Source organism: Mytilus trossulus, unplaced genomic scaffold (genome assembly GCF_036588685.1).
Source record: "Mytilus trossulus isolate FHL-02 unplaced genomic scaffold, PNRI_Mtr1.1.1.hap1 h1tg000629l__unscaffolded, whole genome shotgun sequence".
In the NCBI taxonomy this organism is placed as follows: domain Eukaryota; kingdom Metazoa; phylum Mollusca; class Bivalvia; order Mytilida; family Mytilidae; genus Mytilus; species Mytilus trossulus.
In genome coordinates, this window is record NW_026963424.1 from 60,246 (window position 1) to 81,136 (window position 20,891).

The window sequence follows — 20,891 nt, forward strand, 5'->3', positions numbered from 1 at the left end:
ACATTTATAATTAATTATACATGTACACAAATGTATTCATGTCTTTGAGTAGCCTTTTGTTTTTACACTTTCATGACTTTTGTCCCATTTAAATCTGTCTTGTCTCCTATTGATACATTGTAAGATTTTAAGATTCTCCTATGGTTGTGGCCTCAAGCTTCCAATAATAATTCAAAGTTAAAATAATAGCCTGTTGTTATGTTCTAATTGTGTTAAATTTAATTTTCCTTAAATCATTAATCTACACGGACAGTCACACAGGATAGAGTTTTGTCACCAACATGAATGCCTCCATATAATATATTTCTTCATGTTATTTCAATTGGTCAGCACACAGACAGTCAAACAGAATAGAGTTTTGTCACCAACATGAATGCCTCCATTTAATGTCTTTTTTCATGTTATTTCAATTGGTCAGCACACAGACAGTCACACAGGATAGAGTTTTGTCACCAACATGAATGCCTCCATATAATGTCTTTCTTCATGTTATTTCAATTGTTTGTGCTGTTTTTAAAGGCAGTGCTTTAAGGCCTGACTTTTAAGTCATGAGGTTCATCTTTTCATACGCAATCCTTGCTGGGGGTCTTTTGGCCAGAAATAGATCCGTAAATGTTCGAATTTCTCCTCTTCTTTTTATACGACCGCAAATTTTGAAAAAATTTTCGTCGTATATTGCTATCACGTTGGCGTCGTCGTCGTCGTCCGAATACTTTTAGTTTTCGCACTCTAACTTTAGTAAAAGTGAATAGAAATCTATGAAATTTTAACACAAGGTTTATGACCATAAAAGGAAGGCTGGTATTGATTTTGGGAGTTTTGGTCCCAACATTTTAGGAATTAGGGGCCAAAAAGGGCCCAAATAAGCATTTTCTTGGTTTTCGCACTATAACTTCAGTTTAAGTTAATAGAAATCTATGAAATTTTGACACAAGATTTATGACCACAAAAGAAAGGTTGGGATTGATTTTGGGAGTTTTGGTTTCAACAGTTTAGGAATTAGGGGCCAAAAAAGGGCCCAAATAAGCATTATTCTTGGTTTTTCGCACAATAACTTTAGTTAAAGTAAATAGAAATCAATGAAATTTAAACACAATGTTTATGACCACAAAAGAAAGGTTGGTATTGATTTTGGGAGTTTCGGTCCCAACAGTTTAGGAATTAGGGGCCAAAAAGGGACCCAAATAAGCATTTTTCTTGGTTTTCACACCATAGCGTTAGTATAAGTAAATAGAAATCTATGAAATTTAAACACAAGGTTTATGACTATAAAAGGAAGGTTGGTATTGATTTTGGGAGTTTTGGTCCAACAGTTAAGGAAAAAGGGGCCCAAAGGGTCCAAAATTAAACTTTGTTTGATTTCATCAAAATTGAATAATTGGGGTTCTTTAATATGCCGAATCTGACTGTGTATGTAGATTCTTAATTTTTGGTCCCGTTTTCAAATTGGTCTACATTAAGGTCCAAAGGGTCCAAAATTAAACTTAGTTTGATTTTAACAAAAATTGAAACCTTGGGGTTCTTTGATATGCTGAATCTAAAAATGTACTTAGATTTTTGATTCTTGGCCCAGTTTTCAAGTTGGCCCAAATCGAGGTCCAAAATTAAACATTGTTTGATTTCATCAAAAATTGAATAATTGGGGTTCTTTGATATGCCAAATCTAACTGTGTATGTAGATTCTTAATTTTTGGTCCAGTTTTAAAATTGGTCTAAATTAAAGTGCAAAGGGTCCAAAATTAAACTAAGTTTGATTTTAACAAAAATTAAATTCTTGGGCCTCTTTGATATGCTGAATCTAAACACGTACTTAGATTTTTATACGACCGCAAATTTTGACAAAATTTTCGTCGTATATTGCTATCACGTTGGCGTCGTCGTCGTCGTCGTCCGAATACTTTTAGTTTTCGCACTCTAACTTTAGTAAAAGTGAATAGAAATCTATGAAATTTTAACACAAGGTTTATGACCATAAAAGGAAGGTTGGTATTGATTTTGGGAGTTTTGGTCCTAACATTTTAGGAATTAGGGGCCAAAAAGGGCCCAAATAAGCATTTTCTTGGTTTTCGCACTATAACTTTCGTTTAAGTTAATAGAAATCTATGAAATTTTGACACAAGGTTGATGACCACAAAAGAAAGGTTGGGATTGATTTTGGGAGTTTTGGTTTTAACAGTTTAGGAATTAGGGGCCAAAAAAGGGCCCAAATAAGCATTATTCTGGGTTTTCGCACAATAACTTTAGTTTAAGTAAATAGAAATCAATGAAATTTTAACATAATGTTTATGACCACAAAAGGAAGATTGGTATTGATTTTGGGAGTTTAGGTCCCAACAGTTTAGGAATTAGGGGCCAAAAAGGGACCCAAATAAGCATTTTTCATGGTTTTCGCACCATAACGTTAGTATAAGTAAATAGAAATCTATGAAATTTAAACACAAGGTTAATGACCATAAAAGGAAAGTTGGTAATGATTTTGGGAGTTTTTGTCCCAACAGTTTAGGAAAAAGGGGCCCAAAGGGTCCAAAATTAAACTTTGTTTGATTTCATCAAAATTGAATAATTGGGGTTCTTTGATATGCCAAATCTAACTGTGTATGTAGATTCTTAACTTTTGGTCCCGTTTTCAAATTGGTCTACATTAAGGTCCAAAGGGTCCAAAATAAAACTTAGTTTGATTTTAACAAAAATTGAATCCTTGGGGTTCTTTGATATGCTGAATCTAAAAATGAACTTAGATTTTTTATTATTGGCCCAGTTTTCAAGTTGGCCCAAATCGGGGTACAAAATTAAACTTTTTTGATTTCATCAAAAATTGAATAAATGGGGTTCTTTGATATGCCAAATCTAACTGTGTATGTAGATTCTTCATTTTTGGTCCCGTTTTCAAATTGGCCTACATTAAGGTCCAAAGAGTCCAAAATTAAACTAAGTTTGATTTTAACAAAAATTAAATTCTTGGGCCTCTTTGATATGCTGAATCTAAACATGTACTTAGATTTTTGATTATGGGCCCAGTTTTCAAGTTGGTCCAAATCAGGATCTAAAATTATTATATTAAGTATTGTGGAATAGCAAGTCTTTTCAATTGCACAGTATTGTGCAATGGCAAGAAATATCTAATTTCACAATATTGTGAAATAGCAAATTTTTTTTTAATTAGAGTTATCTTTCTTTGTCCAAAATAGTAAGCAAGAAATATCTTATTGCAAGAATTTTTTTTAATTGGAGTTATCTTTCTTTGTCCAGAATCAACTTAAATCTTTGTTATATACAATATACAATGTATATTCACTTTTTACTACCAACTGATAAATTTAAATAATCTTTACCATTCAGTGATAACAAGCAGTGTTTTTACATTTTATTTACAGTTTATTTTATGATGTATTTAAATGAGTAGTTATTGTTGCAAACTCCATTAGAATATTTTAATTGAGATTAGTTTTGGAATAAGGGAAAGGGGGATGTGATTAAAAAATTGGGTTCAATTTTTCTCATTTGAAATTTCATAAATAAAAAGAAAATTCCTTCAAACATTATTTTGAGAGGATTAATATTGAACAGCATAGTGAATTGCTCTAAGAGAAAACAAAAAAATTAAGTTCATTAGAACACATTCATTCTGTGTCAGAAACCTATGCTGTGTCAACTATTTAATCACAATCCAAATTTAGAGTTGAATCCAGCTTGAATGTTGTGTCCATACTTGCCCCAACCGTTCAGGGTTCAACCTCTGCGGTCGTATAAAGCTACGCCCTGCGAAGCATCTGGTTATGGTATGATATGGTTTTTGTTTCATTCATTTACATTGGGGATTGAAGAAACGATCAGTGTGTATTGTTCGTTTTATAGAACTTGTTATAAGTGTGTATTTTGCATTATAAGCAGTCAACCTGACTACAAACTATCAATAGTTGTATATTCCGTGTGGAAAGAGGTCGGGTCAATTTCAAGTGTTATCTGACATCTAAAGATTCTTTAATTAGTTCAGACGTTGATATAACAATGAAAAGTCGACTGAACATGATTAATATTGCATCTTCTATAATTCAAAGCGGAATTCGGTTTATGAACGAGAAACCGTAAAGCGTTTTCAATTTCGGTATTAGTTATGTATGTTATCTACGTATTATCCTGGTTCCCGGTACTACTTTCCGGGTATTAGCTATTTGATATATTTGATGTGTAACATTACAATCGGGTACCAGCCAATCTACGTGTGTATGTGTACATGATTTAATGTCAAAATGACCGACTTAAAAAATAGTCCATAAACGTTCCGTATAATGATATGCAAATTCATAACTAATCGTAACTTTTTTTTATCTTTGTATAATTAATATAACAAAATGGATTCCTCTAAATTGAAAATAGCATTATTTTACGAGGATTTCTCATATTTTTTTCACTTCCGGCGCAGTAATACGTATGTTTTGAAGAAGCTCGAAGAATTTGACAAAGTGAATTGAGAAGGAAACGGATAGATATACGTTCTTGCTATCAGGTAAAACAATTTAAATGTACAGAACAAACACATTTACTTCACACAAATAGTACAGGCTTAAGCTTTTTATTGTCTAGCTTATACACGACTGTAGTCAAGTGTTTAAACGACGGCGGTGACCTACAAGGTACGGGTCATACTGGGTCAAGTCTAGTCCAAATAATTATGACGTCTGGCAAGGCTATTTTAATTTTTTTTCTGGGTCCAAGAAAAATAATAAAATAGCCGTCCCAGACGTCATAATTATTTGGACTAGGTCAAGTCTAAATATGTAAACCCATATCCACGTGCTATTAGGTAGAACGCATCGTAATGCAATATCTACAATTTTTCCTCCTTTATACATCGTTTAACCAGATATATTTCTCCTTTTTACATCGTTTAACAAGATTTATTTCTCTTTCAAATACACTTAAACACGGTTGTATGTACGTATCTCTTCTAGTGTTTTCTTGTTGTTATTAAAGTTCATTTGTTGATGTTTAGCAATTTTTGAACAACTGAACACAGGAGTGAATGAATGCAACAATTATATATACTGAAGACTTGGGCTGTACAATGATAGTGTACGTATATCATACTGATAATCATTCTAGCAGTAATTATGTTAATTTAGGATGTAATGTCTAATGACAGGAATTCATGAGCTATGCCTCAGGCTTTCTGAAAAAATATCAATGACAATGTAAACAGGAACAAAACATTGACACGAATGATGCTCTCTTCTATGTTATATAGTTATTTAGGTATATGTGTTGCACAAGTTTCAATTAAACTTAAGTTATAAAACTTTTTTTCAGGGCACAAACCCACTTTAAAGAGACTTGTCTACTGCCATACCCATCCTATTTTCATGCACCATTTGCAAGCAAGAGACTGAATGGTTTGCAAAATTAAAAATCAGGACGGTGTCCAATTAAAACAAAAGAACTTAACTGGATGAATATTGTAGGAGAAATCTAGACATGCTAGAGGAAAGTTTTGATTTGTGAAATTGGTTTTCCTGAAAAGTCATTCATCCTAGCCTGTAGAAAGGAACTATAACTGTCCACCACCAACTGACGAGCTAATGTTGAGCTTCACATATGGAATTACTCAAATACCATCAATGTCTATGTTTTCAGCACAAATTTCACAATTTATAACACAGCTGTGCTTTTTTTTATACCGTTAAAGAGTTGTATACCAAATTTTATTTTTTTATCAATAAATATATATTTAATTGTGTCATCTAAGAACAAAGTCTTGTATTTTGCCAAAAGATGCATACTAGTGAATGAAAGTGGTGCAGTTCATTTTGCTTTGGTATATAGAATTGAATTACAATTGTTCATGTTATTGGAATGCATATAAAAATAAGGAGATGTGGTACAATGTATATGATATTTAGTGAGTTTATCAAGCAAAAGTGAAAAAGAAATAGGTATAAGCAGTTACAGGTACTACTGTACAATCTCAAACAAGGAGAAAAACTCATACCGTAAAGAGAATTTCATATTTACAAGTAAGTTTTGTTTTTGCGTTGAAGAATTTTCTTCTATTGTTTTAATTGCAAATATGGGAAGTGGTTCAAATGCCAATGAGACAGCTGTTATGGCCACAGAGCCTTAATTGAAAACTTCTTTTTCATTCATACCGGTAGATTTTGCCTGGAGTAAGAAACATATCTGCCAACTTTTCAAAATGCACATGGGGGTTTTACGTGAAAGATGGTTCATATAGTCATACAAAACCTTCAAGGGGGCCTTCAAATGTAAGCAGGACAAGTCGCCCCACTGGCTAATCGGCCCACTTTTTAAAAAAACACCACAAACTGATTTATCAAATCACCCCACATGTGAAATGGGTTAAATCATGTTTAATATTACTCCTGCCAACTCGCCCCACATGTGAAATTGGTTAAATCGTTTTAAATCAGGGTTCTCACTAAGGATTTTTGAAGGCGAGTCCAGGGACTCGTCATTTTTGGCCACGGTGAGTCATGGTAACTGTGTTCAGTTTATACAAAATATTTCAATATTGATGTATTTGTGGACTCACCAGTTTTGAAAATGGTGAGTCCAGACAGATTTTGTTGAGTCCAGGACTCATGGACTCGCCTTAGCGAGAACCCTGTTTTATTTTACTCCTGCCAACTCGCCCTACTTATAAAAAAAACGGTAATTTTTAGATTAATATATATATATATATAATTAAAAATAAAAACTCGCACCACTTTAATGAAAACTAATCTACACAGAATACAAACAAACCGAAAATTAATTTAATTACTATTATTGATATATACTGAAGAATAAATGTAAGTTTTGAAGCTTAGTTATTTGCATAACAATTAAAAAGAAATCTGTTAATTGTATCATAATGCAATATAAGGAATTGAACTTATATTCAATGGGATAACATCTTTTTCCATATTTGGGGCGAGTTGGCATTACTAAATTCATCCTGGTTAATAATATATTTATCTAGATTTCACCGATTTCCATTAGGTGGGACCAGTTGGCAAGAGTTATATTAACAGAATTTAACTTATATACAATAGGATAACATCTTTTTACATAAGTGGGGCGAGTTGGCATTACTAAATTCTTCCTAGTTAATAATATATTTATCTAGATATTATCGTTTTCTATTAGGTGGGGCGAGTTGGCAGGAGTAATATTAACGGGATTTAACACAGTTCACAAGTGGGGCGATTTGGTAATCCAGGTTGGGGCAGGTTTTTTTTTAAAGTGGGGCGAGTTAGTGAAAAAGTGGGGCTATTTGCTAATGGGGCAATTGTCATGGATACCCTTCAAATATATTCTAATGTGGTTTTTGGCTTCTTCTTGCATTAACAAGCTTATAGCCATTGTTGAATTAATTGTTTTCTTTAAATAGTCGACAAAATTGCTCTTACAAAATTTCCATTTGGGAGCCTTGAGCTCGATGGGGGAAATACTCTGCAAATACTGACAGTTGGCAGGTATGGTCATCAAAAAAGTTGACATGTTACTATGTACATTTACCATTATGTTTCTTGATATTCTTGCTATACACACAGTACAGAGACTAGTCAATCTTTGTGAACTATTTTTTTTATGGGAGTCATAGAATATGCGTATACAATCAATAATTAAAAATAGTCTATTTATATTGAAAAGGAAAAGTTCTTATATATGTCTAAAGGAGAGGGACGAAAGACACTAAAGGGACAGTCAAACTCATAAATTTAAAGCAAACTGACAAGGCCATGGCTAAAAATGCATTTCATGGCGAGGCACAGAAAATATACTGTAAACAGTAGACTATAGATACATGTATAGGTGAACTAAGGTACAAAAGAACTCTAAATCTTAAATTCTACAAACCACCTCTGTTCTATGGAAGATAATGATATAACTGGACTAGAAATACACACAACCTGTAATTAACTGCCTTTACAGCGCTTTCGCGCTTTGATTAGACCCTACTACAACGAAACTCTATCCTGTGTGACTGTCTGTGTGCTGACCAAAAAAGTGAAAAAGTACATTTAAACAAAACGCATTTGACTAACAGGTCGAACAACTGATGTTCTTTAACCCTGCTGACTGCCATTGGTGATTGCCAAATAAAATTGATCACAAGATGTAACAAAATGGATCTTGATATAAATTTAATAATAAACAGAAATTTTTTTAACTTGTGGCCACAATGTTATGCCACAAACATATGGGGTCAATATTTTTTTACTACACCAGATCCGTATTTCGACAATAAATGTCTCTTCAGTGATATTAGGGTTGGAAGGCCATATAAAAAGTATATATATATATATATATAGAGAGAGAGAGAATAATACATGGCAAAATCCGTATCATATGTCGTATCATCCCGAGACATCAATATCAGCCCAAGGGCCTTTAGGCCCGAGGGATGATATTGGTCGAGGGTGATACGGCATGTGATACGGATTTTGCCATGTATTATACGCTTTATCATATATTTCAACAGAAGAGTATAATATTATATGAGATGTTTTCTAATCCATAGCTGCACTGGGTTACCTTCAGTTCTGCTTTTGTCTTGTTTCAAAGCCTTTAAAAAAATAACTGCTCAATTATTTATAGGAAGCACCTGGGTTACCTTATAATCTGTTGTTTTAAAAATATTTTTGTTTTATAATGGTATTTATTTGAGTGTTTTGTAATTTTTATAGTTGCATTTAGTGTTCCAAAAAATATGTTGTGAAAACTTGATGTTCGTAACGTCACATAAAATATGAAAACTTGACGTTCGTGACGTTACATACCAATTAATGACGTCATTCAAAAAATTGACCTATTTTGAGGAAATTTTTTCTTAAGCAAAAAAAACCCAAATAAACTGACTTTATGTAAAAAAAAAAATAAAAAAAAAGGTATGCGATACGGGTTTAGCTATGCGATACGGGGTATGTGATACAGGGAAGGGGATACAGACTGGAAAAACGCACCTTTATTAGATATACAAAATAGCTGTATTTTGTACTAAATATATGATAAATATATATACAACTCGTCTAAACATCAACCCAACAATGTCAGATCTGTAAATTTGCTTTCGCAAATTTTTGGTTCTTCCCTCGCCGGGATATATATATATATAAGAAAAACAGCAAGGCAACTTTATTCTCAACTGTAAGCAACAAATTTAATATTAAATCAGCGCAGTATTGCATATTTTGTTACAAATACTGCCTACAGCTTAGTAGGCACATACAGCTGGTACATAAAGAAGAAGACAGAGTAAAATTAAAGCAGGACTACTTCCTAAAGTTCTCCTCAAAAACAAAAAATAAAATATTTCATAATTTTGCTGTTTTTGGTTATTATCTGGAATATTATTATAGATAGAGATAAACTGTGAACAGCAAAAATGTACAGTCAGTTTTAAGGAGTTATTGCCCTTTATAATAGATTTTCCAATTTTTCTTAAATTTGTGTAATCTTTTACCAAAATCTTCTTCTAAAACTACCGGGCCAAATTTAACCTAACTTGGTCACAATCATTATTAGGATATTTAGTATTAAAAATGTGTGTGGTGACCCAGCCAACCAACCAAGATGGCCGCCATGGCTAAAAATAGAACATATGGGTAAAATGTAGATTTTGGCTTATAACTCTGAAACCAAAACATTAAGAGCAAATCTGACATGAGGTTGAATTGTTAACTAAGTCAAGATCTATCTGCCCTGGAATTTTCATATGAATTGAGCAACTGATTGTTGGGTTGCTGCCCTTGAATTGGTAATTTTTAAGGAAATTTTGCTGTGTTTGGTTATTATCTGGAATACTATTATAGATAGAGCTAAACTTTAAACAGCAATAATGTTCAGCAAAGTAAGATCTACAAATGAAAAATATATTATATATACTAATACACATAATTAACAGTGCCTAGTGATGTTTCATAGCCTGACCGGTTTCGGTCCATAAAGGACCTTCATCAGAGGCAGAATGGTGGATTAATGTTATGCTTTTACATTTTTCTCACTGATACACATAGTTAATATGGCTTCTACTAACGAAAGCTCCATTTGGAGAAAGTGTTTAGAGACTACTTATGTCAGTACACCTTTCCTATATTGCCTAAGATCTACAAATTAGTCAACATGACCAAAATGGTCAGTTGATCCCTTAAGGAGTTTTTGCCCTTTATAGTAAATTTTTAACAATTTTTCATTAATTTGGTAAATTTGGTAAATTTTTACAAAATATTTTCCTCCGTAACTAAGGGGCCAAGTTCATTACAGATAGATAAAATTGTAAGTACATTTAGGAAGAATGTTCAGTAAAGTAAGATCTACAAACACATCGCCATCACCAAAACACAATTTTGTCCTGAATCCATCTATGTCCTTTGTTTGATATGCACATAGACCATGGTGAGCAACACAGGCTCTTAAGAGCCTTTAGTTATTATTACGAAAAATGCTACAGAGTTATAATTATCAATTATTGAAATTCTCATTTTGATTTTTTCATATAAATTAAACAGGATTTTTCTCAAAATAGACCAAATGGCAATAATAAATGCTGCAATAATTTCTGGGTATTATCAAGGACAAGAGAAACAGTCTTCATATTAACATTTGAAAAACATAAATGACCTAAGGAATAGACAATGGAAATGTGGCAATATTGTCTCATAATGCTGAACAAGCCAACATAAAATTGAGAATGGAAATGGGGAATATGTCAAAGATGTCCAAAATTAAACTTTATTTGATATCAACAAAAATTGAATCCTTGGGTCTTTGATATGCTGAATCTAAACATGTATTTTGATTTTTGTCGAGCCTTTCGACTTTAGTTGATAAAGCGAGACTAAGCGATCCTACATTCCGTCGTCGTCGTCGCCGGCGTCCACAAATATTCACTCTGGTTAAAGTTTTTGAAAATTTAATAACTTTCTTAAACTGTACTGGATTTCTACCAAACTTGGACAGAAGCTTGTTTATGATCATAAGTTAGTATCCAAAAGTAAATTTTGTAAAAATAAAATTCTTTTTTCTGTATTTTATTTATAAATGGACTTAGTTTTTCTGCGGGGAAACATTACATTCACTCTGTGGTTAAAGTTTTTAAAAATTTGAATATCTTTCTTAAACTATACTGGATTTCTACCAAACTTGGACAGAAGCTTGTTTATGATCATAAGATAGTATCCAGAAGTAAAGTTTGCAAAAATAAAATTCATTTTTTCTGTTTTTTACTTATAAATGGACTTGGTTTTTCTGTGGGGAAACATTACATTCACTCTGTGGTTAAAGTTTTTAAAATTTTAATAACTTTCTTTAACTATCCTGGGTTTGTACCAAACTTGGACAGAAGCTTGTTTATGATCATAAAATAGTATCCAGAAGTAAATTTTGTAAAAAAATTAATCAATTTTTTCCGTATTATACTTTTAAATGGACTTAGGTTTTCTGCCAGGAAACAACACATTCACTCTGTGGTTAAATTTTTAAAAAATTTAATAAATTTAATAACTCTCTTATACTATTTTAAATTTGTACCAAACTTGGACAGAAGCTTGTTTATGATCAAAAGCTAGTATCTAGAAAGGAAATTTTGTTAATATTTGGTACCTGTGTATCTGCATTTTACTTATAAATGGACATAACATAAAGTCTGCAGTTAAAGTTTTTAAAACATTTATTCGATTCATAAACTATGATATCCTGAAATTTTTACCAAATTTGGACAGAAGCTTCTTACAATCAAAAGATATTATCAAGAGGAATATTTTTATTGATTGTTTTCCTCATTTTTGTTGAGCCTGGGAGTTACAGCAAAAGTAGGCGAGACACTGGGTTCGGTGGAACCCTTACGAATTTTTGATTATAGACCCAGTTTTTAAGTTGGTCCAAAATCTTTGTTTGATATCAACAAAAATTGAATATATGGGGTTCTTTGATATATGCTGAATCTAATTATGTATTTAGATTTTTATACGACCACAAAAATTGAAAATTTTTTGGTCATATATTGGTATGACATGGTATGACGTTAGCGTCGTCGTCGAAACTGGTCCACAATCATCATTAGGGTATGTAGTTTTGAAAATGTGTCAGATGACCCTGTCTGCGAACCAAGATAGTCGACATGGCTAAAAATAGTACATAGGCTAAAATGCAGTTTTTGGCTAAAATCTCAGAAAGCAAAGCATTTATAGCAAATCTGATATGATTAATTTGTTCGTTAGGTCAAAGTCTATCTGCCCTGAAAATTTCAGACTAATCCGGCATCCCGTTGTTGGGTTGCTGCCCCAGAATTGGTAATTTTCAGATAATTTTGCAGCTTTTGGTTATTATCTTGAATATTATTATAGATACAGATAAACTGTAAACAGCAATAATGTACAGCAAAGTAAGACCTACAAATAAGTCAACATGATCAAAATGGTCAGTTGACTCTTTAAGGAGTTATTGCCCTTTATAGTCAATTTTAAACAATTTTCATAAATTTTGTTAATTTTGTAAATTTTTATTCGTTTATGATATGCCCATTGACCAAGGTGAGTGACACAAGCTCTTTAGAGCCTTTATTTTAACTGCATCAGTAGAATTCGTAAATACTTATTAAAAGGAAATACAAAACATGAATATAAAGTGAAGCCTTGTTTCTTCTAGAACTCGAAAAAACAACCAAATCTTTGTTTAGGAATCAATTGACCAAGCTGCATGATCCAGGACTGAGGTGTAACTGAACATAACAGAAATTATGTTCACTTCCATTGAAAATGATCAGACTATTTATGATGGATTTATCTTCTGTTTATTAAATTACATAATAAAATTTTACAATGCATTTATATCTCTAAAGGTGAAGAAAGCTGTCATAACAGAAGCTGAAGAAAACAAAGTAGATGAAGACGGTAAAAAATCAAAAGCTCATATTCAACACTGGCTTAGTGAGAAAGTTTTAGGTCAACACGGAGGAGAACTTCTCTTAGCATGGAATTCTTTGGAAACAGAATATGTTCCGGGTATGATTGCTGTAGGAACCAAGGTAAAATGGTACAATTAAGTTGTATTAATGGTTATTTCTTTTTAAGCTTTTCTCATCTCTTGGCGTCTGTCGTCGTCATCTTTAACTGTTACAAAAATCTTCTCCTGAAACTACTGGGCCAAATTTAACCAAACTTGGCCACAATCATCATTGGAGTATCTAGTTTTAAAAATGTGTCTGGTGACCCGGCCAAGCAACCAAGATGGCCGCCATGGCTAAAAATAGAACATAGGGGTAAAATGTAGATTTTGGCTTATAACTCAAAAAACAAAGCATTAGCAAATCTGAAATGGGGGTAAAATTGTTTATCAAGTGAAGATCTATCTGCCCTGAAATTTTCAGATGAAACGAACAACCAGTTGTTGGGTTGCTGCCCTTGAATTGGTAATTTTAAGGACATTTTGCAGTTTTTTGTCGAGCCTGCAACTTTTGTTGCAGAAAGCTCGACATAGGGATAGTGATGCGGTGGCTAAGGTGGCGGCTAAGGTGTTAGCTCACTTCTTAAAAGCTTTATATTTTAGAAGGTGGAAGACATGGATGCTTCTTACTTTGTATATAGATGCCTCATGTTACGAAATTTCTGTCAGTCACATGTCCAATGTCCTTGACCTCATTTTCATGGTTCAGTGACCACTTGAAAAAAAAGTTAATATTTTTATACGACTGCAAAATTTGAAAATTTTTTCGTCTTATATTGCCATCACGTTGGCGTCGTCGTCATCGTCGTCGTTCGAATACTTTTAGTTTTCGCACTCTAACTTTAGTAAAAGTGAATGGAAATCTATGAAATTTTAACACAAGGTTTATGACCACAAAAGGAAGGTTGGTATTGATTTTGGGAGTTTTGGTCCCAACATTTTAGGAATTAGGGGCCAAAAAGGGCCCAAATAAGCATTTTCTTGGTTTTCGCACTATAACTTTAGTTTAAGTGAATAGAAATCTATGAAATTTTGACACAAGGTTTATGACCACAAAAGAACAGTTGGGATTGATTTTGGGAGTTTTGGTTTCAACAGTTTAGGAATTAGGGGCCAAAAAAGGGCCCAAATAAGCATTATTCTTGGTTTTCGCACAATAACTTTAGTTTAAGTAAATAGAAATCAATGAAATTTAAACACAATGTTAATGACCACAAAAGAAAGGTTGGGATTGATTTTGGGAGTTTAGGTCCCAACAGTTTAGGAATAAGAGCCAAAAAGGGACCCAAATAAGCATTTTTCTTGGTTTTCGCACCATAACGTTAGTATAAGTAAATAGAAATCTATGAAATTTAAACACAAGGTTTATGACCATAAAAGGAAGGTTGGTATTGATTTTGGGAGTTTTGGTCCCAACAGAATAAGGGGCCCAAAGGGTCCAAAATTAAACTTTGTTTGATTTCATCAAAATTGAATAATTGGGGTTCTTTGATATGCCGAATCTAACTGTCATGACTGTGTATGTAGATTCTTAACTTTTGGTCCCGTTTTCAAATTGGTCTACATTAAGGTCCAAAGGGTCCAAAATTAAACTTAGTTTGATTTTGACAAAAGATGAATCAGTTAGGTTCTTTGATATGCTGAATCTAAAAATGTACTTAGATTCTTGATTATTGGCCCAGTTTTCAAGTTGGTCCAAATCGGGGTCCAAAATTAAACTTTGTTTGATTTCATCAAAAATTGAATAAATGGGGTTCTTTGATATACCAAATCTAACTGTGTATGTAGATTCTTCATTTTTATAAGACCGCAAAATTTGAAAAATTTTTCGTCGTATATTGCTATCACGTTGGCGTCGTCGTCCGAATACTTTTAGTTTTCGCACTCTAACTTTAGTAAAAGTGAATAGAAATCTATGAAATTTTAACACAAGGTTTATGATCGCAAAAGGAAGGTTGGGATTGATTTTGGGAGTTTTGGTTCCAACATTTTAGGAATTAGGGGCCAAAAAGGGCCCAAATAAGCATTTTCTTGGTTTTCACACTATAACTTTAGTTTAAGTTAATAGAAATCTATGAAATTTAAACACAAGGTTTATGACCACAAAAGAAAGGTTGGGATTGATTTTGGGAGTTTTGGTCCCAACAGTTTAGGAATTAGGGGCCAAAAAAGGGCCCAAATAAGCATTATTCTTGGTTTTCGCACAATTACTTTAGTTTAAGTAAATAGAAATCAATGAAATTTAAACACAATGTTCATGACCACAAAAGGAAGGTTGGTATTGATTTTGGGAGTTTTGGTCCCAACAGTTTAGGAATAAAGGGCCCAAAGGGTCCAAAATTAAACTTTGTTTGATTTCTTTAAAAATTGAATAATTGGGTTTCTTTGATATGCCGAATCTAACTGTGTATGTATATTCTTAATTTTTGGTCCCGTTTTCAAATTGGTCTACATTAAGGTCCAAAGGGTCCAAAATTAAACTTAGTTTGATTTTAACAAAAATTGAATCCTTGGGGTTCTTTGATATATGCTGAATTTAAAAATGTACTTAGATTTTTAATTATTGGCCTAGTTTTCAAGTTGGTCCAAATGGGGGTCCAAAATTAAACTTTGTTTGATTTCATCAAAAATTGAATAAATGGGTTCTTTGATATGCCAAATCTAATTATGTATGTAGATTCTTAATTTTTGGTCCAGTTTTCAAATTGGTCTACATTAAGGTCCAAAGGGTCCAAAATTAAACTAAGTTTGATTTGTAACAAAAATTAAATTCTTGGGCTTATTTGATATGCTTTATCTAAATATGTACTTTGATTTTTGATTATGGGCCCAGTTTTCAAGTTGGTCCAAATCAGGATTCCATATCAAGTATTGTGCAATAGCAAGAAATTTTCAATTGACATCAATCAATACCGTTATGATAAAAGGCCAAACCGGTTTTGACAGGTAATAATTAAAGTAATTTACTGTATTGGGACTAGATAATTAGATCGGAATTCCGAATAGACAGGGTCCGGTTTACAAGGGACATTTTTGCAAAGAATATTAAGGGAAGGAAGTGGGACTTTAATTTTCGGCCGGAATTGACAGGAAACCGGATTACTCAGGGTCCGGTTTTCACAGGTTTGACTGTATTAACTTTCCATGAAGGTCATAATTGTATATTATACAATTTATGACTTTTGATGAGGTGGATACAAGGATTTATTTACCTTGTACAAATATTTCATGTGATTAAGGTCAATATTTAAGAAATAGTTCAAGACACTGAGGGCCTTTTGGAGTGGCCTGCCAGTCCATATATTACAATTTGGCCTAAAGTTTCAATGAACAATTTCTTTAATTATACTTTCAACTGTCCTTTACAGTAACATGACTATCAATCTTTATTTTTAAAATTTTGTAAAAAAAAAAATGAGTCTTTCATTGATATTTTATTGTAATAATTTGATACATTATTTAGTTTTACCCCCGCTTAAAAAAACGGGGTATATAGTATTCGTTGTGTCCGTCCGTTCATCCTTCCGTCCCTAAACTACTGAAGGGAATTCCATGAAACTGTCAGAGAATCTTTGTTACATGTTCCCATTGTGCACCTCCTAATTTAGATTTTGATCCTACCAATTTCTGCGGTTTCCAATAGCAAATCATGGACTTTGTCTGTCCCTTCGTCCGTCATACTAAGCCATCCTGTTTACGGACTTAGTACATATATTAAACATATGGCTGTTAATGAAAAACATGTTCGACTGTATTGACTAATATCTCAAAAACCATTCATTGCAAACAGAGAAAATGTGACAAGGACAAAAATGTTCAGAATGACAAGATCTATTTAATTTATATTTATGTCAAAATTGTTGGATACTCCTGCATAGGGGTTATTGGCCATAAATGACAGTTTTTGGCAAATTTGAATGCTTTTGGCTATTATCTCATAAACTATTATCACTGTGCTTAAACGGCTGTGGGTAACTTAAGTTACCCACAGCCCAATATGGCGGCGTAAAATAATGCGATTTTAATTTTATCAAATATCTTTGCATTAATAATTCTTTACAAGTTGTCAATGTAATGTATCTAAGGCAAAATAATCAACTGAAAACAAAAAATGTAATGCATTTTGTCTTAGCTTAGCCTAAGAACAATTTTAAAAATGGCAAAAGATGTCCGTAACTTTTCTTAACCGAAAACTCTGGCCGTGGGTAATTTTTCTGTTGTAGCCTTTGGATGCATAATTTTTGCGTATATAAGGATTCTTTATACATAATGATCTGACATTTGTTTTCCTTTTCCACGGACACCGAAGAAAATGACACTCACAAACATGGGGATAATACCAACTTAAGCGCTTAACTTTGGTCCGTTTAGCTGTGCTGGATGTACAAATACACAGTCAGGTCCGGTCAGATTAGGGACATTAAATCCGATGCCTTGTATAGGAAGAGTGCCACGCTCTCTACGTTCATGAAAATATAACATAAAAGTGCGTACCAATACAGGATAATTTGTACATTAAACATGCAATAAACTTCAGCATTTCAGCTACTGCAATTTACAATCATTAGATCTGCAAGTTACACGCATCCGCTTTACAAGTTAAGGGCATCTAAACTGTAGAAAAAGCAGCAGGTACACGCATCTTACAGCTCACTAAGAGCTTTAAAAATGAAATAGCTAGACATATAATAAACATGATTCTGGTCTATATTAAATCTTGAGACACTGACCTTTTCCTAAATTGCAAAATTCAACAATTGTAACAATTTTATAGGCTTAAAAGCTAGAAAATATAATGCCCATATTTTCGTATGCCATCTACGGCTAACCGTAACTGCATTTACGGGCATCGGCTTTATACCAGTGATTTTCCACTATTAACAGCTACCGAAGGAGAGACAGGGTTTCAAAGAACTCAATAAATCATTATCCCAGTAGAAATTTTATTTTCAACTGTTTGAAGAAAAACAACAATGTGATCCTGGCAAATCTATTTGAAATTACATATATGTAATTGCACTATGTTTCGATGAGTAACACAAGTAAATAATGAAGAAAGTTTATTAACCCAACTAGTCCTGGTTTCTTAAAAAATAAGGCTAAGATATTTTCATTGTTTCAGTATTAATGTACGGTTTATTCCCTTTTGTAATTTCATCTGAAAATTTGAATATTGGCACCGCATAGAAGAAAAACATTTAAGCTACATGTTCAGATTTTTCGGCTTCTTAATATTCATCTTAAACTAGTTGATTAAGGACAGCCGTGGTTTGTTATTGTAAAAATGTATGTTGCAGTACTGTGTTGCTGTAATTTTATGAGTAAAACAGACAGAGTGATATCACATATAATCTAGAATAAAAAATGTTGAAGGGGTTTAGTGTTTTGCTTTAAGGGATCGTTTCGAAAATTGGAACTTCTGACTATGAATTCCCCTTGCCGTTTTTGGGAATAAGTAAGGCGTTAACCTTTACTCTTTACTGTAACTAAATGTAGTTGTATACCAACTTACGATATTTCATAGCTTACCTTTATATTTTTGTGTATAACAATATAAATTCTGAGAAAAGTTAAAGACACATCATGAAGTTACGGACATCTCTGTAAATTACGTAAAAAAAGTTACGGATATCTCTTGTAAAAGTTACGTACCTCTTTTGGACTTTTAAAATCAGTTGTTTTTCGACTTATTGTTTTATACTTGAGTTATTTCTACTTTTATTAGTGCGGGCGAAACTGATATACATCTTCTTGAAAGCTTTATCTTCGTTAAACAACTTTGTTTTGCTTTAAAATAACTAAAATCTATATAAACAGAAGATGTCTTGCGCCATCTTGGGCTGTGGGTAACTTAAGTTACCCACAGCTGTTTAAGCACAGTGATTATAGATAGAAAAAAAAATATTTTAGATTGCAAATATGTTCAGCAATAAAAGCTCTACACACAGTTCAAATGACCACTTGTTATTGGATTTATTGCCCTTAAATGTTTATTACTTGTTTATTACCATATCCTCTATTTTTATATTTTCACCGATTTTAGTGCTTTAAAAAGTATCTTTTAAACTGTTATAGATATATTGAAAGTTTGAACAGCAAAAATGTTAAGTAGGACAAGATCTAAAAAATACAGCCAGTGGGTCTGAAATCATCCTCAAAGGAAGATTTAGACAAATTTGAAAACAGGTGAGCGACACAGGCTCCTTGGAGCCTCTAGTTACCTTTCTTGCAATAGTTACTAGCTGGTTCGTGTCAAGTGCAAAATTATTATGATTTACATTCAGAGTGGAATTGGTAACGACACGGACACATAAATATTCTGAAATATAAAACAGCAATACAAGACTTGACACAGCTTGTTTTTTTTTTTTGTCAGATCATACATTATTTTTTTTATTTTGGTCCTGGTAATGAAACAGTTGATAGTGAAACATCTGTCAAATATGATATTCATCTTTTGCAGATCTACCAACAATGGAAACTCCAATTTCCTATCCAAAAAGGAAAAGAATTCCTAGAAAAATATATACTCCAAGCAGCAGTAAAGTAGCTGAAAAGCAAGAAAACAAGAAAAGTAAGAATTGCTGATTTGTATTATTGGTTTCTGTTTTGGTCACTTAGCCTGAAAGGCTTGCAAGTTTTTGCCATCACTAAGCATTTTCATCCATTATTTATCGTCTGTCTGTTGTCCATCCATCCATAATTTATGTTTTATTTTGTTCTAAAACATCAAACGGACAGATGGATCAGTATAAACAATATGCCCTTCACTTATTGTCACGGTGGCACGAAAAAGGCGTCTAATTTTCCATCTAGTTGTAATTTGACCATGTCATGAATATTGTCCAAGTCCCTTCCAACAACAATCGTCAATTTAAGGAAAAAAAATCCAGTAAATTATCAAAAGTTGTAGGCTAAAAAATATCTTTAAACCTGAATTTCTTTTTATATTAAATAAAATTGACAATTTCGATTTTCAGTTATGTCAAAAGTAGTCATATTTTTTCCAACAAAGTGAATTTTTACAGATTTGAGCTAGGACTTAAGGTTTCAGAGCTAAAAGGGGCTAAAACGGACTTCTCTTTTTTGTTCATGAAATTTTTAATTTTCATATTTTCATTTTGATTTTTTCATTTTTCATTGTTTTCCTTATGAACTTTTGCACTGGTAGAGTCTCGACGGATTTAACGTAGCTTGTACCGTTTCCGAGCTATTAGGGGCCAAAGTGGTGCTCAATCCCAAAAAACAAACTTTTTTATTTCTCGTCCGATTTCAAAGGTTTTTTTTTCTTCTTTAGAGTCCTTATCGAATTTCCAACATAGAGAATTTTAGCAGATTTGAGCTAGGACTTGCAGTTCTTCCAACCTATTAGGGGCCAAAGTGGTGCTTTTTAGTACTAATGTAATTTCTGTGTCCAGCAAATTACTGTGTCAAGCATATTATTGTGTCCACTTTAGAAGTGTGTCAACACTTGCCCAAATGAACACTTGTCGACCATTGCGGTCGTATCATGGTGCACTCGGCCAAGCTCTTTATTCTTGTATGTCGTTCATGAATTCAAAAATGCTTCATCCAATTGAACTGAAATTTTAAAATTAGGCTGGAATTGGTAATGTCTGGTTACCTTTTGTTTTTTTCCAATTTTGCGATGTGTCCAGAGTATGGGACTTTGATTTTTACAAAAAATGCCATTTTTCTTGAATGTCGTACAGTAACTCAAAAATGCTTCATCCGATTAATCCGAAATTTTATAATTAGGCTAGAATAGGTAATGCCTGGTTCTCTTTCGTTTTTTTTCTGATTTTTCTATATGTTGTTCTAGAGTTGTGGGACTTTGGTGTTAAAAAAATGCGTTTTTCTTGTATGTTGTACACTAATTCAAAAATGCTTCATCCGATTGAATTGAAATTTTAAAATTAGGCTGGAATTTGTAATGCCTGGTTCCCTTT

General features: G+C 32.8%; 1 protein-coding gene and 1 long non-coding RNA gene across 3 annotated transcripts in view; both read left to right on the forward strand.

Moving 5' to 3' along the window:
* Nucleotides 1-19,824, forward strand: part of LOC134702695 (uncharacterized) — a 32,548-nt gene extending 12,724 nt beyond the window's left edge. Inside the window, exons 4-5 of the mRNA XM_063563410.1 lie at nucleotides 12,839-13,024; nucleotides 19,406-19,824. Of these exons, the coding sequence (XP_063419480.1) occupies nucleotides 12,839-13,024; nucleotides 19,406-19,492 (273 nt within the window). The 3' untranslated portion in view covers nucleotides 19,493-19,824. The remainder of the gene's footprint in view (nucleotides 1-12,838; nucleotides 13,025-19,405) is intronic.
* On the forward strand, nucleotides 9-5,438 carry LOC134702696 (uncharacterized). 2 transcript variants are annotated; one of them, XR_010104499.1, is made up of 2 exons: nucleotides 9-4,650; nucleotides 4,764-5,438. It is a non-coding gene; the product is annotated as an uncharacterized LOC134702696 (long non-coding RNA). The 2 variants fall into 2 exon arrangements; XR_010104498.1 differs by having other exon boundaries at nucleotides 9-4,640.
* Nucleotides 19,825-20,891: the final 1,067 nt, after the last annotated feature.